General features: G+C 40.6%; 1 protein-coding gene across 1 annotated transcript in view; it reads right to left on the reverse strand.

Moving 5' to 3' along the window:
* LOC136863731 (coiled-coil and C2 domain-containing protein 2A) overlaps window positions 1-26,924 on the reverse strand; it is a 569,644-nt gene extending 542,720 nt beyond the window's left edge. Inside the window, exons 1-2 of the mRNA XM_067140086.2 lie at window positions 26,520-26,924; window positions 2,112-2,386 (exon numbers count right to left, since the gene is read on the reverse strand). Coding sequence (XP_066996187.2) covers window positions 2,112-2,315 — 204 coding nt within the window. The 5' untranslated portion in view covers window positions 2,316-2,386; window positions 26,520-26,924. The remainder of the gene's footprint in view (window positions 1-2,111; window positions 2,387-26,519) is intronic.
* Window positions 26,925-27,790: the final 866 nt, after the last annotated feature.

Consider the following 27,790-nt stretch of genomic DNA (forward strand, 5'->3'; position numbering starts at 1 on the left):
ATGTTCATGCAAATCAAAATGTTTGGAATCTATAGAAGCAGAATGCGCAAGAATGCTCTAGTCATTTTCGGCATTAGGCAGTCGAAATCAATCTGCCACACCAAACTAAGACAAATGCAAAGACCGTGACAAACTACATATATGTGTGCGTGCATATGAAAAGGGACCACATATCGGGTATTGAGATAAAGGTACTGTCGTGTTCCACAATATATAACTAATATAATGTAATTGAATTTAATGCCTCTGAAAGGAATTTTTTTTTGCTAGTGGCTTTACGTCGCACCGACACAGATAGGTCTTACAGCGATGATAGGATAGGAAAAGGTTAGGAGTGGGAAGGAAGCGGCCATGGCCTTAATTAAGGTACAGCCCCAGCATTTGCCTGGTGTGAAAATGGTAAACCACAGAAAACCATCTCCAGGGCTACCGACAGTGGGGCTCGAACCCACTATCTCCCAGAAGCAAGCTCACAGCTGTGCACCGCTAACCACACGGCCAACTCACCCAGTACACAACTTAAAGATGATATCCTAGATTACGAAGACTAATGGTGAGTGAGCACATCAACAATGACGTTACAATATTTCCCAATACAAAGAAGTGTTACTGAGGCTGTAATGTCAGAGTTACATTGTAACATTTTAAGGTATCTATAACCAGTTTAATTTTGTAAAATATTGAATGAATAATGATACTGGTTTCCTCCTTTATAAAGAACATGTATTTGTGTTCCTTTGCACTACAAAAATAATTTACTGTCACTAATGTCGTACAGGTAAGTTGGGAATATTTGACAATAATCAGTTATTTATCATAGCTAGAAATATAACTTCTGGTGTGAAACTACAGTGTAGTGTAAATTTTGAAGCGTTTCATTGCACTACATGCCAAATACAAGCTTGGTAAAGTAATTATCAAAAGTATAGTACAAATAAAACTTTACGACTGTATTTCTTATTTTGAAAATGGTGTTGGTTAGACCACTATTGCACCCAGGTCTACAATTAATAAATTAATTACCAATTAGTCAGTTAAGAATTCTGGTCAGGTCAGGAACATCGTGCTACCGTATGTGACAGTAGACAGTACTACCTGCGGCTGTCTGGCCGAGGGTCAAGTGGCCATTACCAAACTTGACACCAAATTGTGGACCAACGGCTACGGGCGGAGGAACCCTCCCTTTGAAGGCCAGGTGAAAGTTTTGCGTAGAAAATGTCTCATAAATTCACCGAAAAGAAGAACAGGGTCTCAGTTCAGACAGCAGAAGATGACCCCAGTCCCAAACACAGAAAAAATGGAAGAACATTCTCCTATCAGCAACGTCTGTACTTCAGTGAAGCAGTTGCAAAAGATGTCTGTACTCCTCAGGAGCAACTTGAAGTTACACCTGGCAGTAGGTATAAAAATCCTCGAAGTAGCAACCCAGAGTAATAATAGCCTACATATGATACGGTACTCCCTAACTTGCCTTGGAAAAGGTTAGGTCATACCCTGCATGCGACGCACTGCTCCTTGGCCATTAGGGGAACTATAAAAAATGGACGACCAGTAGCCAACATCATGAAGGTGGGCATAATCAACCTTATGAACCTGACAGGAAAGGCAGAAGAAGTGGTAATGAAATGGCGTACGGCTTTTAGTGCCGGGATGTGTCCGAGGACTATGGCTCGCCAGGTGTAGGTCTTTTGATTTGACACCCGTAGCGACCTGTGTGTCGTGATGAGAATGAAATGATGAAGACGACACATACACCCAGTCCCCGTGACAGGGGAATTATCCAATTATGGTTGAAATTCCCGACCCTGCCGGGAATCGAACCTGGGAAAAGGCCAGCACACTAACCATTTAGCCATGGAGCCGGAGAGAAGAACTGGTGGATTATATGGAGAAAGTGGGTATAGAAATGATGAGATTGAGCCAAGTTAAATGAAACGGGAAAGGAAGGAAGAGAATGAGGAAAGTATATCGGCGACATGATAATGAGTATTAGACTGAGAATGAGGAACGAAGTGAAGGACTTCATACATTGTCAGCCATTACTGAATAAAAGTAAGAACAGAAAACTTTAACCAAAATTCAAAATGACAGCATTAAGGTACAGAACTCACCTTAATAACTGGGCTTCCACGTACTTCCTTCACACCAGAAGCTTTTGAAGGGGAAGTTCCAATAAATGTTTTAAGTGGAATAGCAGTACCAGCTTCTTTATCCTTATCAAACATATGAGATCTAGAAGTTTTGTCTGTACCACTTCTGTACTTTTTCTCTCTGTCAGGAGATAACTCACTAACATCAGATACGCTTAATGACATCTTTAAATGCCTTTCACTTGCAAGCAATCTTCTCTTGATTACAAGGTAACGTTTTCTACTTGATCATCCACCTATGAACAGAGAAACAGACTTAAAAAAAAGAGACAGATTATCACAGACAACCGAGAAAGAAAACACTAAAGCCATGAACCCACAAGCTATATACAACTGGAACAAAATTGAATACGGCAAAATACGAAGTTATACATTATACCTAAAAACTGTTCTCATTGATCATGCATGACTTCCATCTTTTCATCCCTGAAGTAAGTTTACAATTAAACAAAACTGACTGATCTTTTCATTCATATCTGAAATGTACTCAGTGGTACATTTACAAAACTATTTTTGGGATGGGCTTCCAAGTTTTAATAATACTGTCATTTGCTTTACGTCCCACTAACTACTTTTACAGTTTTCGGAGATGCCGAGGTGCTGGAATTTTGTCCCGCGGGAGTTTTTACGTGCCAGTAAATCTACCGACACGAGGCTGACGTATTTGAGCACCTTCAAATACCACAGAACTGAGCCAGGATCGAACCTGCCAAGTTGGGGACAGAAGCGCCTCAACCGTCTGAGCCACTCAGTCTGGCTTTTCCAAGTTTTAGAAGGATAATTGGGAAAAGTATTTTATAAATGTTTTGCTCTTCTAATCTTCAATAGTTCAAATCAGTTAATACATACAGAACAATAATTTTGGAACTTTTAATATGCAACTCTTCACTTTCTACAGTAAAAAATAATTGGTTTCCAGCTTAAAATACAAATATAGCTTGCTTTCTGTACTATCTGAAGCAGACCCATTATATGTGAACAGCTAGACTGAGTGGCTCAGCCAGTAGAATCACTTTGACTTCTGAGCCCACGTTGGCAGGTTCGATCCCACCTCAGTCACGTAGTATCTGAAGGTGGTCAAATATGCCAAGCTTGTGTCGATAGATTCACCGGCAAGTAAAAGAAATCCTGAAGGACAGAATTCCACCACCTCAGCATCTCCAAAAACAGTAGAGGTATTTACTGAAATGTAAAACCAATAACATTATTTCTTTTTTTTTTTAACTTTTGAAGTTACAAGCTCCCACTCTCCTATCTCGCTCCACTTAATAAAAAAAAAAATCTATTCAAAATTTTTAGCTCATTCAGACAACTGCAAGTGGGCCCTCATCGACCCAGAAATGTTGAAGATGAAGTTGAAATTTAGGTACTCCTGAAAGTCCGCCGCAAAATTTAATAGACTGATATGACTTGAAAGCAATATTCTTTAACCCATGGGTAAATAGTGCCAATATCGAGCTCAAATTATTATTATTATTATTATTATTATTATTATTATTATTATTATTATATATATATAATTCGCTGGGGCCATCAAGGACCACGTTAAGTCTTGTTGCATTTGACACTGAACTTGGCCTACTTTAGAGCCCAAATTTCCCTCATTCTTTGTGAGTGGGCCTGCTTACGCTCCTCTGTCCAAGGGGCACCGTGTCTTCTCTTCGGTTGCTCGTCTCGGTTCAGCCCATTCGTCAATATTTTCTTGCGGAAGAGATCTCTGTTAAAGGCGTCTTCAGATGAGATATGTAGCATTTGCAGGTCTTCTTTGGTATTTCTAAACCAGGGAATTGTGGTTTTGGGGTTTGAATCAAAAAAGTGAAAGATTTCTTCAGTTAACTTTCTTCTGTCCAATCTTTTCAGATGACCGTAAAATCGTGAACGTCTTTTTCTGATTGTGTCGGTAATTTTCTCTATTTTGCTGTAGACTTCCTTGTTGGATCTCTTTTGATGGATTCCATTTCTGTACTTTGATCCCAAGATTCCTCTCACAATTTTGCGTTCTCTTTTCTCCAGTTCTTCAAGGAGTCCTTTGTTGGCATTTAGAGACAGGGTTTCGGCTGCATATAGAACTACTGGCTTCAGAACTGTTTCATAGTGACGTATCTTGGTGTTTTGGGAAAGGCATTTTTTGTTGTAGATTGTGCGGGATGTTTGGTAGGCTATTTCCAGTTTGCGTACTCGCTCCTGAAGTGCTTCTTTGTCCAGTCCATTTTTCATGATGATCTCCCCCAGGTATTTGAATTTGTCTACTCGGGTGATGTCCCCGTATTTTGTATGGAGTTTTGGTGGAGCCTCTTTGATGTTAGTCATTACTTCTGTTTTCTCAAACGATATCTGCAAACCAGTTTGTTCGGCAATTTCCTTTAAAATTTCAATTTGAGCTCTAGCGGTTTCTATGTCGATTGAGAGAACAGCAATAACATCGGCAAATGCTAAGCAGTCTGTTGCGATCCCCTTGGATTTGGTTCCTATTCTCAATGGACTGTAGTTGGTTTCCTGTAATCTCAACCGCCAGGTTCTGATGATCTTTTCAAGAACACAGTTGAAGAGTATCGGGGATAGCCCATCACCTTGTCGGACTCCTGTTTTGATGTCAAAGGAATGCGAGACACATCCGCGGGACTTCACCTTGGATTTTGTATCGGTCAGGGTGGCTCTAATTAATGCCAGCAGTTTCAAATCAACTCCAAATTCATTTAAGATGTTTAGCAGGACTTCCCGGTCAATGGAGTCGTACGCTTTCTTAAAGTCCACAAAGACAGACACATACTGCTTGGACCTTAGTGTACAATATCTGATGATCGTTTTGAGATTTTGGATCTGTTCAGCTGTTGAGCGACCTTTTCTGAACCCTCCTTGGTATTCACCTATTTGATGTTCGACTTGTGCTTCCAAACGCTCCAGGATGGCAAGTGATAGAATTTTGTAAGTCACGGGTAGCAAAGATATTTCTCTGTAGTTGTTGATGTTCTTCATGCTGCCTTTTTTGTGTAATGGATGGATCAGAGCTATTTTCCAATCTTCGGGTAGGGTCTCCTTGTTCCAAATTTCTTCTATTTGCTTTTGCAAGGTATCAAGTGATTCTTCTGGGGCATATTTCCATAGTTCTGCTACTACTGAGTCTTCCCCCAGCGCTTTGTTATTTTTGAGACGGGCAATGTGGCGCTTGATTTCATCTCTGTCGGGTGGTCTGGAATCTGGGTACCTGAGTAAGGGTTCCTTGGTCTCAATGGCGCTTTGCAGTTTAGAGCAATTAAGTAAATTCTTGAAGTAATCTGCCAGAATGCTGCAATTTACTTCATTAGACGTCGCCAGTGTGCCGTCCGTTCGCTCAAAGCATAGAGATGGTGGTTTATAGCCAGTGAGTTTGCGTTTGAAGGCTCTGTAGTACTCTCTGCTTTCATTCTTCCTAATGTTTTGTTCTATCTTTTCAATGAGAGATTTTTCGTATTTACGTTTCTCAGTTCTGAACACCCTAGCTGCTTGGGCACGTTGGGTTTTGTAGGTTTCCCAATCATTTTCTGATTTCGTAGAGTTGTACTGTTTCCACGCATTGAGTCTTTCTTGGAGGACTGATTCGCAGGTACTATTCCACCAGGCATGCTTTTTGCTTCTCTTGATTTCTGCAACGTCTTTGGCGGCCTCAACAAGGAGACTTTTGGCGTTGTTAAAGTCACAGTCATTTGGTCTAGCCTTCTCCTGGAACTCCTCGACCCTTTGCCGAAGTTTATCATTGTCGAAGCGTGTGATCTGTTTGGTTGTCTTCCTTGTGTTTGCGGGAATTGGTTTGAATTTGATAAGAGACATATAATGATCTGAGGCCACATTGATGCCTTTCTTTACCTTGACATTCATAATCTCAGGGCTGTTTCTCCTGGAGATCGCAACATGATCAATTTGGAACTCTCCGAGAGCTTGGACGGCAGAACGCCAAGTCATTTGCTTTCTGGGTAGATGGCGAAAGTGACCTGCAGGTTGTGATTTTCGCAAATGGTCACCAGTCTTTTGCCGTTGGGATTGGTTTTTTTGTGAGCAGAGTAATTTCCTATAACTTTCTTGTACTTCTGCTCACGACCTAGTTGGGCATTGAAGTCACCCAAAAGAAGCTTGACATGGTGTTTGGGGATTTTGTTCAATTTTTCATCCAGTAGGTCCCAGAAATTATCAACTTCGTCTGGATCAGACTTGTTCTTATCGTTCGTAGGAGCATGTGCGTTAACTAGGGCGTAGGTTTTGTTCGCGCATTTAATTGTGAGTATAGACAATCTGTCATTCACAGGTTCAAAATTTGCAACCGATTTAAGGATCTTGGTTCTAACAGCAAACGCGATTCCAAGCATCACAGCTCCATTGAGGATTCCCCTTTGCGCTTTGCTCTTGAAAAATCGGTAGCCTTCAGATTCAAAAATCTCTTCATCTGGGTACCTTGTTTCCTGTAGGGCCACTATGGATATCTGATTTTCGTGAAGAGCTTTGGTGAGGGTTTTCAGCTTGCCAGTTTGTGTAAGTGAATTTATGTTGAAAGTTGCTAGAAAGGTTTTAGATTTTGGCTTGAGTTTTTGACTCTGCGGGGTACACCATTTGCATGTGACTAAATGTACATCATCATGTACAGGCTCGCACGTCAAACACAACTCAGCTACAGCAACAACAATAAACATAACATCATTGCACAGCTACAAATGGGAAAGGAGCCACTACTTTGAACCCAATGTCATCCAAATTTACGGACGCCACAGGACAACATGAATTGGTTCCAATAAAAGGGCAACACACAAAGCAGAGCTGAACATATTTTAGTTGAATTTCATCCATACATTTGGCACCTTTTTAAAATTGAAAGTATTTTATCCCACATATTCACAGGAAGACAAAACTTTTTACCCATGCAATTTTACAAACTCCAAGAATAGCAGCTGAAGTGTACAACTGTAAATAAGACTTAAATACGGAAGTTAGTCGATGTATTGACCAACAAGCAAGAACGAATGTTCATATGCATGAAGTGTTTTTATATATTGTATTTATCTTGTACATATATATAAGTCAGTTTAAGTAAAGACATATTTTATACACTAATTTTTAAGACCTTCAACATAATATTTTAGACATACAGTTGCAATATTGTACAGAATGACATATACGCCAGTTCACGCTAAGACGTGCCCCATTTGTATGTGACTAAATGTACATCATCATCATATAGCATTCCCTTAACAACACAATCTTAATCAAAGCTTCATTATATAAATATGTATGTATGGTTCAGCTGAAGATAACCTTGTATATGAGGTCGAAACCGGTCCTGTAGTTTAATATATGCAATAAATAAGTATTGATTGGTGGAAATCCTCTCCTATTTTTAATTGGCAAGAAGAAATTGCTGCAGACGTGGTTATGAGAAGAACTCTTCGAAAAAGGCGATCTCGAAAAAAAAAAAAAAAAAAATTTCAAGGTCGACGAAACATGGGACGAAACATCGGAAGATGACGTAAATATTACCAAAATGTGTTCTAAGTTAACGAACATGATACAGACACTCAATTCCACCTTAACAGACTAAATTTCAAAAGTAAATGACAAACTTTCAGACAAAATTTCAGACATCAATTGCGGCCTAACGGAACAGATTGCAGACCAAATTTCAAAAGTAAATGACAAAATTTCAGAAGAAATTTCTCAAGTTAATACAGTTTTAACTGGACAAATATCACAAGTGTACACGCAGGTGTACAAAGTAGAACAATGCCTAGAATCGAAAATTTCAACAGTAGATGACAAAATTTCATCCCAAATTTCCCTATTGGCTTTACGTCGCACCGACACAGATACGTCTTATGGCGACGATGGGACAGGAAAGGGCTAGGACTGGGAAGGAAGCGGCCATGGCCTTAATTAAGGTACAGCCCCAGCATTTGCCTGGTGTGAAAATGGGAAACCACAGAAAACCATCTTCAGGGCTGCCAACAATGGGGTTCAAACCTACTATCTCCCGAATACTGGATACTGGCCGCACTTAAGCAACTGCAGCTATCGAGCTCGGTGTCATCCCAAATTAGCGACAGCACCAATCGATTAACGCAGCAGGTATCGGATATCAGTTCAAAACTGGGACAGGTTGATCAGATCGATAGTAGGGTAAGCCAGCTGGAAGGGGACATCTCAAACCTCAAAGAGGAGGTGGAAATCCAGGTTTCCGGCATAAAGTAACAGGTAGAGGGGAGAATTTGTACCACTGAGGTAAATTTTTAAAGCCGTATCTCTACCGTTGAGTGAAATTTTGGGAGCCGTATTTCTGCTGTTGAAGCAAGGTTAGAAAACCGATTTTCGACCATCAAGGGAGATGTGTAGAATATAAGAGAAAGCATCCTTCATGCAGCAGAAGATAAATTGACTCGAACAGGACCTATCACCACGCCTCTGGCCCCCTCAAACCTAACCGACAATACAAGACACCTAGACCCGAAGGTGATTATAAAGAGCCATTCCATGGGCGACTGGAAGAGATCCCGACTAGCTTCATTGAGGGATCAGTCAGTCTACTAGGACAGACTAATCTACCGAAGGACATCTTCGTTCAACTCATCTCACCACGGTTAAAGGGACAAGCCGCTACTTGGTGGAATAACTTAAAGGGCTTAAATTTAAACTGGGCGGACTTCAAGAGGGGATTCCTTGCTAGGATCAATTCCAAAGAGGTGAAAAGCTCTGTGAAAAGGAAGGCACAACCCTCCAGCATGAGAGCTAGCGCGTTCGTCCTACAGAAGTACCAGCCCTTTAAGCGTCTGCACCCAGAAGAAAGTGAGAACGAGATCTTACCAGACATCACAGAGCTACTCCACGATAAGATTTGACCCCCAGTGAAAGTATCATAACCGAGATCCTTTGATGATCTACGTAGAATCATTGCCCAGATGGAGGAGGAACACAAGAGCAAAGCTACGGAAGAGACCAGCTCGGTTAGGAAGTGCTACCAGTGTGGAAGAACGGGATGCCTGAAGAACAAGTGCCCAACCTTGACGTCAGAAAACTAGGTCCGGACCATTCTGGATTGAGGGGTATAGGACCGGGAACAAGAATGCGCCTCAAGACACGACAAACAAGCAACCCTGGTCAAGTAGGAGAGGGATTGGTCAGATTGTGACCAGAACAGGCCAACCTCGTCCAGCTATCACCTTAAAGATAGGCAACGAGAATTTTTCAGCCATACTCGACAGCCAAGCAAGCCATCCAATTGTCAATAGGACTGTTGCCAGATTACTACCGCCTATGAAGTCTCACTACCTCAGAAGGGTAGTGGCAGCAGTGGATGACCTATTCCATCCAAGGACAGGCTAACCTAACCGCTAAATATATGGACCTGCCTATTGTAACTGACGTTGCAGTGATTCAGAACCTAATACCTGACATCATATTAGGTCATGACTTCCTTGTGGAATACAAGGTGATCCTAGACTATGCAGCTCGTGAAGTCTTTTTGGGAAAAGGCAGATGTCTGAGGGCCGCCTGGCACGATGGAAATCTCTGGACTCGCAAAGATGCGGAAGTCGACATAGACCTGGGAGATATCCAGTTAATGCATCTTCAACCAACTAAAGAAGAGGAGCTGAGATGCGCCCTAAAGGACTTTCCAGAAGTCATCACCAATAAAATAGAACGGACTACCACTGTAACGCACACCATTAAATGCAGCACTTCCTCACCCATCAAGCAACATCCATATCCAATCAACCCGGATAAGCGCAACTTCATCATTCAGAAAATTCAAGAGATGGAAGGGCAAGGTCTCATCGAACCCTCTACATCCTGTTGGGCTTCACCTAGCGTCCTACCAAAAAAGAAGGGGAGTATCCACTGTGTGTGGATTTGCGCAAGGTGAACGAGAAGACCGTTAGTGACGCCTACCCCATGCCTGACCTGAAAGACTTGCCGAAACAAGTAAGAGGGTCTAGGATTTTTAGCACGCTGGATCTTAACTCTGGATACTGGCATGTGGAGGTCGAGGAAAGATCTAGACCACTGACCGTCTTCATGACTTCAGGAGGATTGTACCAGTATACAGTAATGCCTTTTTGATTGAAGAATGCACCTGCAAACTTCATGCGACTGATAGATAAGGTACTGTCAGGACATGTTGGAGATTTCTGTCAAGTATATCTCAACATTTTAATTCACAGCAAGAATTTTAAAGAACACCTTGTACATCTGAGGAAAATACTGGAATGACTGAAGATTCATTGACTGACTTGGCAACTGGAGAAGTGCCACTTCACCCAATCCCGCGTAGAATATCTTGGCCATGTCCTAACGTCTGAAGGCTTAGAAAGGCAACTGGAGAAGAATCGAGCTATCGAAGAAGCTGAGCGCCCGCGGACCAAGCAACAAGTACATCAGTTCCTTGGCTTGTGTGGATGGTATAGCAGCTTTGTGCCTCACTTTGAAGAGAAGGCAATACCACTCACCGATCTACTCCATAACAACTGCCCGTTCTGATGAACCAGCAAGGAAGAGGCAGCATTCCAAGGCATTAAAGCTGCGATATGCAACGCTCCCGGTCTAGCCCATCCCGACCCTCAACAGATCTACCTGCAGACGGACGCCAGCATCTCCGGCCTAGGAACAGTGTTATTTCAGGAGAGGAGTGATGGCAGAAGGGACATCATTGAGTATGCCAGCAGAAAGCTACTTCCCGCCGAACAACGCTACTGCACGGCTGAGAAGGAAGCCTTAGCCATGGTGTGGGCCATGGGCAAATTCAGAGACTACTTGAAAGGAAGTTTCATGTCTACACCAACAACACCATTCTCAAATGGTTGAACACTATCTCTGGCTCAAAATCTAAATTGATGCGATGGGCTCTGTTAATCACAGAATTGGATTTCGATGTGTGTCACATCCCAGAATCGACGAACACAGGAGCAGACAGTTTATCTAGGCACCCGGAGATGGAACCTGAAGCTAGGAGCACCATTGTCGAGAGGGAGTTCCCACAAAAACAACAGAGTGAGCCCAAGGAACCTGTCCTCATGACCATCAAAAAGGAACTTGATCTGGAAGTGATTAAACAATGGCAAGAACAAGACCAGCCCTGCAGGACCAAACGCAGTGGATTTGGAGACAGACACCGATAGTCGACATGTCCCGAGGGAATTCAAGATGTGCTACAAGAACTTCCGGGTTGATGAAGGACTGTTAATGTACAGATCGCACCTCTCTGACAGGCCTGCAGTAGTGGTGATCCCTAGACAGCACATGACGGACGTGTAGGAGATGAAGAGACATAATATCAATCTATCCGACTAAGATTCTTCTGGGTCAACATGTGGAACGACATCCTGGATTATGTGATGTAGATGTTGATTCCCATAGGGAACCTAAAATATTTGTCCTGAATGAGTAAATTTATAATACCAATATAATGGTCCGTTATTGGACATTATAAATTTCCCAGCTAACTCATTCTTGGTTGCCTGCATTTCACCCTTGTGTGCTAAGTCCCAACTGACGAGCCTAACTTAGCACACGAGGGCGAAACGCAGGCAACCAAGAATGAGTTAGCTGGGAAATTTATAATGTCCAATAACGGACCATTATATTGGTATTATAAATTTACTCATTCAGGACAAATATTTTAGGTTCCCTATGGGAATCAACATCTACATCATTTGATGGCCAGGCAGGCATCTATTTTTTGAAATGAGACATAGCTCTCATAGTGCACTGGCACTGCTGGTGGCTTTAAATAGTCTACGCAGTGGCCTCCACGGTATGCACTAGCCTTGCGTCTTGGGTGGTGTGCTAAGTCCCAACTGACGATCCTAACTTAGCACACGAGGGCGAAACGCAGGCAACCAAGAATGAGTTAGCTGGGAAATTTATAATGTCCAATAACGGACCATTATATTGGTATTATCCTGGATTATGTAAAGGGGTACTACATACGCGCTTGCACCAAGGCGAGCAACAGGAAGGCAGATTCCAGTCAGCGAGGAAGACAGCCGCAACGACCTTGGGAGGTCATAGCCCTGGACTTGATGGGTCCTTACTGTAGAACACCAAGGGGTAAAACAGGACTCCTAGTAATCACCGACCTCTTCAAAAGATGGATTGAGGCCTTTCTGATACCAGAAACTACGACGGGGCGCATCACCAACCTTCTACAAGATGAGGTATTCAGCCGCTATGGTTAGCCACGGTGCATACTGTCAGACAACGGGAGTCAGTTCACATCAAGGAAGTGGCAGCAAATGATGACAGAATGGGGCGTGGAGCACTGGACCACCCCTATCTACAACCTAAGGGCCAATCCAATGGAAGGACAGAACCAGGAGCTAAAAAGGATGCTATGGGTTCACCTAATAGACAATGAACATCAACTGTGGGACCGTCAGATATCGCAGTCACTCTTTGCCCTACGGTGACGCAACAAGTGTCACTGGCTATTCCTCAGAGGAACTGTTCCTTGGTCGACAGCTATACAGCACTGGGGATTGGGAGATTCGTCCACCACCCACTTCTGTTTCCCTAGCAGAGTGGCAGCAGCAGCAGGACATCAGGGAGAAGCAAGCTTTGGCCAAGAAGAGATCCCTTACCCAGGCCAAGACTCAAGATGTCAAAGAGACCCAGATCTTCCTACGAGGCCAACAAGTACTGCGACGTAACACCCAGTCAGTAACAGGATTGGAGGGTTTCACGCAGGTTTCGCACCTAAGTGGGTTGGTTCCGTCGAGGTGGATAAGCAGCTGGGCCATGGGGTCTACTTACTAAAGACCAACCCTCCGGTCAAGGTCCATGCATCGGAGTTGTGGCGTGTCACCCAACAACTGCGCATACAGAGTAAGCCTGGTACTACCACGGGTCCACCTGCAGGAGAGGCTATTAATGACACAGCACACCTGGTCACCATGAGGAGAACGCATCGACTATCATCGAGGAAGAGGTTGGCAGCGAGGCAACACCGACCTCCGACATGGCACGACCCGGTCAAGATGATGAGAGCACCTCCAGCAACATCAAGGAAGAGAGAAAATACAATCTACGTCCAAGGCAAAGTCGACAAGTGTGACAGACTGTTGAAATTGTTGCAAGTTATAGGGGGGATATTGACGCAAGTGTAATAGACTGATATAACTTGAAAGCAATATTCTTTAACCCATGGGTAAATAATGCCAATATCGAGCTCGAATTATTATTATTATTATTATTATTATTATTATTATTATTATTATTATTACTTGTGAGGTATGGCTATGAAGTGTTTACATCCACGTATTTTTATTATTATTATTATTATTATTATTATTATTATTATTTACGGACGATCGTATTATTTGTGAGGTTATGTCATGAAACATGTGCTGTATATATTAATATGAGTTTAGTTAATGTAAGAAGCCGTAATTAATAGCATATAATTTATTATTACCTGTATATATGATGTATGATCCACTACAATATTGTGCAACACACCGTAATATCCAGAATGTACGAAGAGAACTATGTAGAACCTTCCTTACATTGTAACTATACTATTGGAAAAATCTTGAATTTACAAGAAGAACATGTTGTGTAATATCTTTCTAGAAGCCTGGCCAGGCAGCATATATAAGGAGGCGGTCTTGATGGTGGAGTTGAGTTATTGTTTAACAGGAGTTGTTTTGACGAGACTTGTGTAGAAATTGTGCTAGCGAGTGTTAAAAGTATGTGAATTGCTTTTGTTGATTTGGTAGTTGACATGCCTCTGGTGTATTCTTCTTCTCATTCTTCGTGATAGGCAGTTGTTCAAAACGGTTTATTGATCTGTGTGACAAATGTATAACAGTTTGTAAATAAAATTAGGGTATACAACTGACAGCATTTTGTGTGCGTCTCTGTGGATACATCAAGTCATTATTGTAGGTAAACAATATTTTATTTTATAATTTTGTCTTACATTAAACATTTCTTCAGACTTATCCTTGATATTGTAAGGAAGGATATGTGACAATAAATAGAATGAAGAAGGGTTCTTGCAAAACTATGGGCAGAGCACAGTTATAGGGCAAAGGCATGCAGTAGCATTTGTAAATACAGGTTATTTATTGTAATAACTTGTAAACACTCGCTAATTTTTTTTTCTTTGTTCTGTACATTGATTGACAGAAATTGGGTTCACATATTAATGGCTGTTGCAGAAGCTTTCGGCAGTGATACTGAAAACTTTGTAATAAATCGTACTTCTTTTCAACACCTCAGAAGGATTTAGAGAAGAAAGATACACAGGAATACAGCGCAATTTAAAAAAAAAACTTTAAAGAACTAGTGTTGCACTGGGATGGAAAATTGTTTCCAGCACTCACAGGCATTGAAAAAGTTGATAGACTGACAATAATAGTAACTTTTCAAAGCAAGTGGCAATTGTTGGGAGTCCCTGAAATCCCAACATCTTCAGGAGAAGAGCAATCAATGGTTGCTTATCTGGCAGTAGAGAAGTGGGGAATAACATACAAAATTCAGGCACTTTATTGTGATACAGCAACAAGCAACATAGGATGAGTAAAGGGTGCCTGTACAAATCTTGAAAAATTCTTCAACCGCAAACTCTTGTAGTTCCCCCGCTGCCATCATGTTTTTGAGTTAGTTTTGAGGAGCTTGTTTTGACTTACTGATGGATCCAGCTTCTGGCCCAGACATGGCGTTTTTCAAAAGATTTACAGAAACCTGGAAGAAACTCGACAATAAGGTTAACACAACTGGCATCAAGCCTGATAATGATCGCTCCACCATCCTTGAATTTGTTGAATACCACCTTTCTACTCAGAAGCAACAGCGAGTTAGTTACAGAGAATTGTTGGAGTTAACAATGATCTTTCTTAGTGGCATTCCAAAGAACAGAATATCATTTCGTATACCAGGAGTTGTAAATCATGCTAGGTGGATGTAAAAAGCAATTTATGCATTCAAAATGTACCTCATTCAAGATCAATTTGTCTCACAGGGAGAAGAACTCTTTAAGAAGAATATGTGTTCCTTGCTCAAGTGTACATTCGAGCCTGGTTTCTTTTGCCAAAAGCAATTAAAGCCCCATATCATGATTTCCTCTTAACTCACTGACTGCCGAACGCGACCTAGATTGTGTTCACAAAATGCTTCCAGAGAGCCAAACGCGACCTAGGTCGTGTTGGTGCACAGGTTGAAGTATTTCACTATTTCATCAACAGATGGCTAATTGCTGTTCACGGGCTGTTATTTATTCTTTTTTTTTTGCTAGCGGCTTTACGTCGCACTGACACAGATAGGTCTTACGGAGACGAGTTATTTATTCTTTGGGGAAACTATTCGTGTCTCGTTCATTGTGATACGTTCAGAATATCACAAGTACACAAGTATTTTATGTCTGACTTTGAGTTGTCACGCAGTATGCTGCAATGGCGACTTTCAGTGTGAATGGTTTGACAGAAAGTGGTATATTAGGTGAAATTTACACCAAGACACGTGATTCAGAACAAGATGAATTAACAAGCGATAGTGGGCTGACTGATGAAGATGCGTTAAGTGTAGTAAGGAACAACAGCAGTGATAATATTGGAGTAGCCACGTCCTCCACACACGTACCAGCTGCAATACAAGAATATGACTGGTCGGATGTTGATTTAGGCCTAACTACGCACAATTTACAGGTGATATTGGAATAAAATACCCATTTTCAAACACAGCTTCATGCATGGAGTATTTCAAGGCTTTCATTAGATGACTTTATTTTGATGCTTTGTGTACAAACGAACTTGTACGCTGATCAATTCCTAAGCAACACTCCTAGGCCAATGACAAAGCATGCTCAATTTCAACAATGGAAACCAGTAGTACCTGATGAAATGGGTAAGCTTTTAGGACTGTGGATGCTCACTGGTATTGTAAAAAAAAAAAAAAAAAAAAAAAAATGCAATTATCTACGTACTGGTCAACTTGACAGATTATGCCACCCCAATTTTCAATGATACAATGTAAAGGAACAGATTTGAACTGATTTCTTAATTCCTTTATTTCAATAATAATGCAGCACAAGACAATAGCCCTGACAGGCTATATAAAGTTAGGTTACTCTTCAACCATTTTCTTAATCTCTTCAGGACTGTGTACACCCCAAGGTAGAAATTAGTGCTTAATGAAGGAATGTTGGGCAAACTAACTAGGTACAGTATTATGGTTCGGTTGTTGTGTGAAAGTGCCACTGGATATATTTGTAACTTCCAAATTATATGATGGGAAGTCTGGATCACTACTGAATACTGTCACTTCACTTCTGGAACCATACGAGGGGAAGGACAATTTTTATAACAGTGTCAAACTAACCCAGGTATTGTTACTAAAGAAGTTCAGCATCGTTGGCGCCGTTAGGCAAAACCGTGGATTGCCAAAGAAACTAGTTGAAGTTTCCAAAAAAACTAAAACAAGGAGAAATATCTTTCAAGCGGCATAATGACATCCGAGTGCAGTCATGGAAAGACAGGCGTGTTGTGAACATGATTTCAACACTCCACACAGCACAAATGGCAGAAACCATAACCAGGAGCAGCAAGGTGGTGATGAAACTAGAAACTTCCAATGATTATAACTGTCAAATGCATGGGGTGGATAATGCTGACCAACATATGGCTTACTACCCGTCCATTAGGTAATCAAAGAAATGGACCAAAAATGTTTTCATTTATTTATTAATGTGCACAACTTGTAATGCACATGCATTACATAAACTTCAGAGTCCTAGAACCAAACTCATTGATTTTATTCAGAATGTGACAAAAGAACTTCTTGATTCCACTGCATCAGAAGAAGAGCAAGCTACAGAGTAATGAATCTGGAACAGTAGAAGTTGCTACATCACCTGTAGTAGGGTCCGACTCGTTGGCTGAACGGTCAGCGTACTGGCCTTCGGCTCAGAGGGTCCCGGGTTCGATTCCCAGCCGGGACGGGGATTTTAACCTTAATTGGTTAATTCCAATGACACGGGGCTGGGTGTATGTCTTGTTTTCATCATCATTTCATCCTCATCACGACGCGCAGGTCGCCTATGGTAGTCAAATAGAAAGACCTGCACCTGGCGAGCCGAACCCGTCCTAGGATATCCCGGCACTAAAAGCCATACGACATTTCATACCTGTAGTAGGACCATTGGGAAAGTGTGATGACTATCTCAAGAGGGCGCCAAGGAAGAACTCGGTGTCCAGACTGAATGGGAAAATGTCGGGCCACAAGTTGGTTAAATTACATGGTTGTGAAAAGAAGAAGTCCCTTATCAGGCAGTGTAGAGTGTGTGTGCCAAGAAGAAATTCAGGAGCGGAATCACATTCTACTGCTCAGGCTGCAAGTTAGCTCTACATCCCGGTGACTGTTACTCCAGATACCACACCCTTAAAGTGTATTATAGGTATGTTTCAAGTTGCATTAGTTTATTACCACTAGTTTTTGAGTTATAGACATTTCATTTTAGGGACGATAATTTACCTGCAGGAGTGAAAATTGGCCTGCCTAAGTAGTTGAGTGGCCATTTCAATGACTGGCAGTCAATGTGTTAATGTGTTCACTGATAAATTATCAACACATTGATTCAGAAATCAGCAAGGCTGCTGCGAAAAAGTTTCCCAACCATCAATGTTATTTAGTTCCAGAAACTGTGGCTCTATCTGTATTTGACAATACTCTTCCAACAGAGGTTAAGGCAAATATGGCTCAAGTTATGCTGAATACAGACAAATATGAAGTAGAGAAAGAAGATTGTTTGTTTTTGTTAGTGGCTTTACGTCGCACCGACTCAGACAGGTCTTATGGCGACGACGGGATAGGAAAGGCCTAGGAGTTGGAAGGATGCGGCCAAGGCCTTAATTAAGGTACAGCCCTAGCATTTGCCTGGTGTGAAAATGGGAAGCCATGGAAAACCATCTTCGGGGCTGCCGACAGTGGGATTCAAACCCACTATCTCCCGGACGCAAGCTCACAGCTGTGTGCCCCTAACTGCATAGTCAACTCGCCTGGTAGAGAAATAATAATAATAATAATAATAATAATAATAATAATAATAATAATAATAATAATAATTTCGTGTGGCTATTTCTAGCCGAGTGCAGCCCTTGTAAGGCAGACCCTCCGGTGAGGGAGGGCGGCATCTGCCATGTGAAGGGAACTGCGTGTTATTGTGGTGGAGGATAGTGTTATGTGTGGTGTATGAGTTGCAGGGATGTTGGGGACAGCACAAACACCAGCCCCCGGACCATTGGAATTAACCAATGAAGGTTAAAATCCCTGACCCGGACGGGAATCGAACCCGGGACCCTCTGAACCGAAGGCCAGTACGGTGACCATTCAGCCAACGAGTCAGACGGTAGAGGAAGAAGAAATAAATAAAGTGAAGAGATACATACTGAATGAAAATTATTTTTCTTCCTTTAAAAACAATGACATTTCTTCTTTTGTAATTTCCTATACAAAAACGTTCTTTACCAGCTTTTCTCTCAGCACCGATTTCCTTGACAAAGACTTGTCAACATGCGAAGATCATCCTGATAACAAAGTGGACTTGAGAAAATGAGAAAATAGTTGCGAGTGACATTGCAGAAAGAGGTGTCAAACTTATTCAAGATTATAACAACATTCTCACACAAGATGAAACTGACAACCAGTTTGTTTTACAGATCGTTACAGAAAATTTAAAAAAGTATCCGTGTCATAAAATCTGCTCTTACTAAAAAATAATGTACAATTTTCAGTGTCCATAGAAATCACTGTTGCAAATAAAGATGTGTTTATCCTGTAGGCCTATAAACTGTGTGCTTCATTCAGAAACCCTGACACTTCCTAATTTTTTCATGTTATTTTTAAGCATTTTTCAAATTTTGGTAAATTTGATTCAGAACATTTTTAAACAATATTGGGGGTTGGCTGAATCTGACCACATCCATTTCTGTATTAGTATTAATAAAGATAAAATGGTCATAACAGGGAAGAGTACATTGCTTTTGAATGGAATTACTTGTTGCTTATACTATTTTCAAACTTTGAGGGTTTGAGGATCACCTTTCAGTTGTCCAATTGTGTTGATATTTTGCATGGATGCTTTTTTGTAGATTGGAAAAGAATTAGTGGGTGGGAGCAGCATAATTTTAACTTTTGGAAAATTGCGTATTGCTAAAGGCCACCTTATTATTCATATTTGGCAAGGAATGTACAACTAAGAAAACACCCCAACATTTGAATAACTTGCAATAAACATCCAAGCCTATATTCTAGTGTTTCTAACAGAGGCAAGGGACATTGTAATCTGAAGTCCTGTGCGCCCAGCGAGAGAAAAATATGGATCCAATCTTATTGCAGTGTTTCTAATGTGACTTCTCAAAGTAACAGGTGTAATATGGAACTATGGATATGATGAACATTTGTCTAATATAATATAACCTGGAATGATAGAAAGATTTCAGAAGACTTGAGGATGCAAGTGATATTTTCCCTTACAATGAAAGCAAAATTAAGAATACAGTAATCCTACAGGAAAGCTTCCTCATTAGATCAGATGAAGAGTGCCTGGTTCATACAACCACAAGTTCATGGGTACAATCCCAGCAAAGGTATAATACAACAGGAACACTAAACTCAGCCTCATCTGGCACAATTACCTACTCAGCCTTAGACATGAAAGCTCCACTTTCACCTACCCGTCCCTACCAATCTAGTTTTATGAAACCCGCCACATTTACTACAATGTTCTGAAATACATAAACCAGGGTAATTTAACAAGATGTACGGTTATGGGTTAAAAGACGACAGAAACCATGAGCGCTATTATTAATCCATTATGGGTACCCTGAATGAACTCGTAAAACGAGCACAGTTACGAAGAACACATACCTTAATAACAGGAGGTGCACATATAGACTAGAAACAGGTACTGTATAGGCTGGGAACTGCCGCTGCATGTCAGGCCTTGCAATAGCTCACTTGGCAGTGGCGCGGTCGAAGACATGATAGTGGACAGTGCTCGAGGGTACGGAGGTTCAAAATCCAAAATCCTTCACTTGAGTAATTCTTGTCTGGCGCATCCACGTTGCGGGGGTGGGTATCCTCCACATCAGTAGGGTGGTGTGAAGGAGAACTAAGTTCAGGCAGGGACCCAGTCTCATGGGGTATAACGTGGAACCCATGCCCAGGGTTACGGGTGAAAAGCTTAACAGCATCTTAGGCAGAGAAGGAGACCTTCGGAATGGCGAAGATGGTGGAAGAGGCAACCCATCCTCTCTGGGGAAAATTAGAAGAGGAAACCACTGCCTTGTGGAGAAGAGGGATCTTCAAAGGCTAAGGGAGTAAACCCCAAAAGAAAATCCTCAGATGCGTTAGGCTTAGCAGGTCAGCAGATGAGTAAATTTGTACTTGCTTTCAACTATAATACAAACCTTGGATGGAAGTTTAAAAATGGAAATGGAATTGACAAGTCTCTGTTTACAGTTGCGCAGAATGATGGTAATGCTGATGTTCGTGCAAGAGAACAAAACCTGATTTGGAACAATAAATATTTTAACCATGAATGGGAAGGAAAATTAATTGACCTAATGGAGAGACAAAAACTCGACATGTGTGAAGTAAAATGGAAAGGGAAAGGAATGAAGAAACTAAGAAAGGAGTACACCTTGCACTGTATGGGTAACAGTAAAGAGAAAAATGGAGTGGGATTTATAGTGAATCAGAATATTGAACCAATAGCTAACGTTGAGTATGTAAATGAAATAATTATAAAAGAATTATAAAGAATTACAATAATGTACATACATGTAAATAAGGAACTACTGAAGATAGTACAGGTGTATGCTCACAGACAGGATTATTATTATTATCATCATCATCATCATCATCATCATCATCATCACCATCATCATCAGAAAAGCGCATGAATGTGCATTACATAGATTATTGACCATATTAGCCTTTGCTATAATCACATCGAGATTTTTCGTCGTTTTTACATCTTGTGATGTGATATATATATCACAGAACTGATCACACAACGAGCATTCACAGTTTTCATTTGGATCATGATAAGACATATTTTTTACATATTTTATGGTGGTACCCGTGCACTGCTAGTTTTATTATCACGTCTTATCTTCCGGTTGGCGTTCGTCCAATTTCGGTCCAACATGGCATCTGTGTTGTAGAACTCTAGCAGAATTTCTTCTCTCTTTTTCCGTCTCTCCGCTAGGTGTGCTACTACATTCTCTGTGGATGGTAATGGTAGTTTTATCCTCAGTTCTTCGATAAGGAAGGGTTCTCGTGCTAGTTCGTAGGCGGGAACGCGTGTATTTTGAGATTCCCATTATGGTTTTTAGGAATTTTGCTTTGACTCCTTTAATGGTGGCCAGGCCAAACAAACAGGCAGGATGTAGCGTGGAAGAAAAAGAAGATTTCCTCAATGAACTGGAAACACATATTGTTGGAAATGGGATCATGATAATGGGAGATCTGAATGCCCATGTCGGAACTGATATAATGGGATACGAGAATCCTCTGGGCCCACATGGGTATGGCGATAGAAATGGAGATGGAGAGAAACTGTTGACTTTTGTACCAGAAATAACCTGATAACAAAGAACACGTGATTTATGAAGAAGAATAGCCATAAGATCAGCCGATATAGTTGGGATGGATAGTATGGAACACTCATCCATTTTATAACAGACCGAGAATGGGGAAGATACGTCATGAATACGAAGATAATCCCCAGTGAACGTATGCAAGGTGATCATAGATTATTAATCGTGGAATTAAAACAAGTAAAAATCCCTAAAATTGTACTGAAGAAGAAACTAAAGATCAGGATTTGGGAACTGGAGGAGGAGGATAAATGAATGGCATTCCAAGACTGTATAAAAAGGAAGTTGCCTAACACAGAAATACAAAGTGGAGAAGAAGAGTGGGACAATTTAAGACAGTCATTTGTGGAAGCAGCAATTGAGGTATGCGGAAAAACAAAACCAAAGTTTAAGGGAAAGGAGACACGGTGGTGGAAAGACAAAATAAAAAAAATAAAAGAAAGGAACAAGGTGAAGAAAGAAATGGATAAGGAAAAGCAAAAAACGTATCAGAGAGATGAGAATAAGATAGGAAGGTTACATGTGGAATACAAAAGACTGAAACTAGACATAAAGAGGAGTATCAAGGAAGAAAAAGAGTTATGTGGGGAAGAGTTTACCAACAAAACTGACAAGATAGTCAAGGAAATCAGAAACTATTATACAGACTAATAAAATCGAAAAGTATACATCAAGAAAAAATCAAGGCATTAGAGAGAGAAGATGGATCCATAGTAGGCCTACATGACGAAAAGGGTCTTCAGGAGGTGATGGCAAAATATTTTGAAAAACTTTATAATGAGGATGACTGCTCGGAGGAAGAAGGAGATAAGAAAATGGAAATAATAGATGGAGAAAAAGAAGAGAACCCAATAACATGGCTGGAACTTGAAAGGACAGTGAAAGCAATGACCAAAGATAAAGCAAGTGGAAAAGACTAATTCAATACTGATATGATTAAGGCAGCAGGAAGCAGTGGACTACAGTGGCTATACCAAGCCCTCAATGCCATATGGAAGGATGAAAGGATACCTGAAGATTGGCAACAAGGAAGCATTGTACCATTGTTCAAAAGAGGAAATAGGAAGAAATAATTATAGAGGTATAACCCAATATCACATGGGCTAAAAATGATGGAGAAAGTCATAGAAAAAAAAACTGAGAGATACAATAGGAACAAAGTTAGAGGGAGAACAATATGTCATTAGACTGAATAGATCAACAATAGACTTGATATTTACAGTGCAAACGATAATGGAAAAACACCTGGAAAAGAACAAGGAAATCATCTTCGTATTTTTGGATTTGGAAAAAGCTTATGATACAGTTAAGAGAAAACATGTATGGGAATGCCCACGGAAAAGGAATGTACCCTCTCATTCCCTGGAGTTTCCAAAGACGGAGGTAAAGTTATTAAAAGATTATTTTAGGTTGCTAAGAGTGGAAAACATCAGTTTTAAAAAGAACCAGTTGGTGGCAGCATTTAACTGGCATAATTGAAAACATGATATTCATGGTTCGCCATTTTATGAGAAGTCGTCATAGTTTCCAATTGTTTTGAGCTGTTCCTATCTTGAAAATGCCCAAGGTAAGTATGAAGTTCTTCATTTTGTGTATTCTACTACCATTACCAATATAATTTAGCTTATTCTGGTTTATAGTCTTTACACAATATTGGTATAATACGGGCGTCCACATATGAGGACATCATGCAACAAACTACCATGTGTTATTTTGGAGGTTACCTTGTATTCTCAATTGCTTCAGCCAATATTTATTTTCCAGGATTCTTCAAATGGTCTGTAATGTTATCAGATGAGTGAGTGATGTTTGTAGGACAAGATTATAGTAGTTTACAACATTCCCACCAGATAGCAGCATTTAACAGATTGCATGAAATAATCAGTGTTCGTGTTTCTCCAGTGTCAAACAACATACTACATTTACTTTGAGCTGTTTCACTGTGAAGATGTCTCAGGTAGGTTTACAACTTACAATTTTAAAGAATGTATTTAAATTGTAAAAAAAAAAAAAAACCAAACCAAACCCCATGGCACCACAGCCCTTGAAGGGCCCAGGCCCACCAAGTGACCGCCGCTCAGCCCGAAGGCCTGCAGATTACGAGGTGTTGTGTAATCAGCACAACGAATCATCTCGGCCCCCACTCCTGGTTTTCTAGACTCTATCTCACCGTCAGATAGCTCCTTAATTCTAAACACGTAGGCTGAGTGGACCTCAAACCAGCCCTCAGGTCCAGGTAAAAATCCCTGACCTGGCCGGAAATCGAACCCGGGGCCTCCGGGTAAGAGGCAGGCACACTACCCCTACACCACGGAGCCGGCCATTAAAATTGTAACAGCAATTATTATGAGAAATGATTCCATAACCTCAGTGTAAGATTTGTGCTGACGTGCCTCTTATCACAGTATTTCTCAGGATAGTTACCATATGCTAAATGCCACAGTTGTAAATGCTTGGTTACTATGGAAAATGGACTGTAAGACCCCTATGGACCTGCTCGAGTTCAAGAGTCGAGTGGCAACAGGACTTGTCTTCAGTGGTGAGACAGAAGAAGCACCACGGAAGAGGAGATGGCGATGCACAAATGGCCCATCACTACCACTCAAGAAACAGGCTACACATACTGTGCCTGCTGAAAAGAGGATGGATGGAGTAGGACACTATCCGCAGAAAACAGAGGCTAGAAATGCTAACAGGTGCCGTGACAAAAACTGTGCAATTAAACCCAGTATATTTGTAGAAAATGTAATGTACCGGTACCACTATGTCCAGAGTGCTTTCAGAGTTTCCATACCATTGCCTGAAATATGAACATGTGAAGTACATCAGTTACATATAAATGCCCCAGTAGGACCAGTGTAATTCTGCTGTACTCATACAATAGCCTCCGGTGCAAAAAGTTCTTGTAAATACTAGTATAATAAACCAAATTAGTAAAAGTATGACTTGTTGACATTATTCCACTAAATGCATGATGTCCTCATATGAAGACATCAAATTCTCGCCAAGTATGGCAACTTCGTTTTATGTTTTATGTTTGTATCATCTAATAGGGTCATTTTAACCAGGAAAATTACATTACAATATTTTTAATTTAATTTTTCTTAAATTCATGCATGAGAGGGTTAACAAGATAAAAATGTTGTATCAGGAGAGTAAAAGCTGTGTACAAGTGGGGAGTGGTGACTCTGAAACATTTCATACAAAGAAAGGTCTCAAGCAAGGAAGTGCACTGTCACCATTATTGTTTATTATATTGATGGATGAAATCATAAAACGTGTAGAACAGAGTCAGTAGTGATGAAGTGAATGCTTTGGTATTTGCAGATGATGTGGTGATTTGTGGAGAGGGAGCAAAGGAAGTACAAAGGAGACTGGACATTTGGTATGAAAATCTGGTGTTTGGAATGGTAATTAGTAAAAAGAAAACTTTTTTTTTTGCTAGTTGCTTTACATCGCACCGACACAGATAGGTCTTATGGCGATGATAGGACAAGGAAGGGCTAGGAGTGGGAAGGAAGCGGCCGTGGCCTTACTTAAGGTACAGCCCCAGCATTTGCCTGGTGTGAAAATGGGAAACCACAGAAAACCATCTTCAGGGCTGCCGACAGTGGGGTTCGAACCTACTATCTCCCAAATACTGGATACTGTCCGCACTTAAGCGAGAGAAAACTGTAGTCATGCACTGTGGAAAAGAGAAAAAAAGAAGCCAAGTGAACACAGACGGAGAATGGTTAGAGAATGTAGAACAGTATACATATCAGGGTAGCATTATTAATGGAAGTAATGAAATCAACCCTGAAATTAATAACAGGCTAAGTAAAGGTACAACATTTTATCATCAAGTCAGAAAGCTTTTATGGGATGACAAAGTACCCAAGAGAATGAAATTAACATTATATAAACAGTATTTCATACCAATTGTAACATACAGACTAGAAACGCTGGTAATTAATAAGAGACAAGATAGTAAGATCCAAGCAGTAGAAATGAAATTTTTAAGAACATCGGTTAAAAAGACAAGAAGAGATAGAATTCAAAATATTAAAGGCAGAGAAGAACTAAATATAGAACCGTTAGTAAGTTACAGAAGATACAGAAAGCAAGACTGAGATGGTTCGGACATGTAAAAAGAATGGGAAAGGAACGGATAGCAAGAAGGGAATTAGAAAGAGAAGTTACGGGATAGAGACCAGTTGGAAGACCGAGAAGAAGGTGGATGGATCAGATTTGGAAAGACATTAGAGAAACTGGATTGGATGTGGAGGAAGTAATGGAGCAGGAAAAGTGGAAGGACTTTACTAAGCATTGTAAAAAAAAAAAAAAAAGCTTGTTAACCACACCCGAGCGAGTGGAGTGGGACTTTGATGATGAATAATATGTGTCCGAGGACTTCGGCTCGCCTGACGCAGGTCTTTCAAGTTGATGCCCGTAGGCGACCTGCGCGTCGAGATGAGGATGAAGACGACACATGTACCCAGTCCCCGTGCCAGGGGAATTAACCAATTATAGTTTAAATTCCCGACCCTGCCGAGAATCGAACCCGGGACCCCTGTGACCAAAGGCCACATTTAGACATGGAGCCGGACAGAATAATATTAGCCTAATAATAAAAGGGAAACACAGATAGGTATTGCCTTCCAGGTTATCAGGCTCGAAAGAAAACATAATTCTATATATATATATATATATATATATATATATATTAATTTCAGTAATCTGTGGGCAAAGCGATAGGCAAAATAAGTCGACATACCTTACAGATGCCTCTCAAAAGGGATTCAAAATGATCATGTTGAAACAAAACTCAATACAAAAAAAAAAAACAATAAATGTGAAATAACTTGCCCACTGCACTACATGACAGTCTAATTAACTACACAACAAACAAGCAACCTAGATATATATTGTGGAAGACTGTTAAGTGTTAAGGGCAAGATAAACGTATAAAACGGAGAAACATTGTCAAAGTCACGGCGTTCAAATCGGTTCTGTTCTGTTCGTGAAGTTGATTTGGGCTCGTTATTTCACCCAGACACAATACTGTATTATATTTGTACTAGTTCTACACACGCACACAATTTTGATAAAGTAGTACACCAATGCAGTTGACAATATTTTCTGAGTACGAAGTACTTGAAGATTGAGGGAAGGCGTTCAAATCGACTGTGTGACTGGAACGCTCATGAGCTAAATAACAAACAAAAGGTGGAACGATTTTCAATGTAGCCAATATGCAGAGCTTAAATAACTAATAAGAGTGATAACGAGACTAATATTCGCATTCAGTTCCGAACTCCTTCATATTTCACAATAGAGATGTGTTGCTCTATTTACTAAAAACGCTTCTTTGCATAACATTACAATTCTATAACTCTGTTATCTTATCTTCAGAGGTTAGATTCCATGAAGGTACATGTTGCTGAGGAAAAAAAAAAAAGTTGTTGCTATAGAAACAGTGGTAACATTACGATGTCGTCATACGATGCATGAAATCTTCTTCTTCTTCTTCTTGGTTAGTTTTTGGACATCGTCGTAAGACGCTACCAAATACAGTAGAGACAATACACGACACTTACGGATTTCGCCTTGCTAAAATGGGAGACAATTCGATGGTGGCGCTCCTAGTGACTTGACCTGAACAAATCGCGCTAAATTCAAATATCAATGGAAATGTATATACGGAAATGGATAAACAAATTACGTCTAGAAAGACAGTGGTATTGAGATATTAACTTCGAAGTTGCTAAAGCAATTCTGGATAAATGAATGAAGAATTATTTAAAAGGTTATTATTCAAAGACTGAAATTAGACATATAAAGAAGGTGTGAAATGGACTGCTGTGACATGGCTTGATCTTTCATTTATGCATTACTTTTTTAGCTTTAGCATACCTGCCTGAAATCCTACGGTTGGATTTGTCTTTTTTCCTCATTTAAAAACAATGTATCATCACATTAAGACATTTGTCAATAAAAATATCGGCACATTCCTTACACATATGATGCAATGAATTAACATTTTAA

This window comes from Anabrus simplex, chromosome 2, assembly GCF_040414725.1.
Source record: "Anabrus simplex isolate iqAnaSimp1 chromosome 2, ASM4041472v1, whole genome shotgun sequence".
NCBI lineage: Eukaryota > Metazoa > Arthropoda > Insecta > Orthoptera > Tettigoniidae > Anabrus > Anabrus simplex.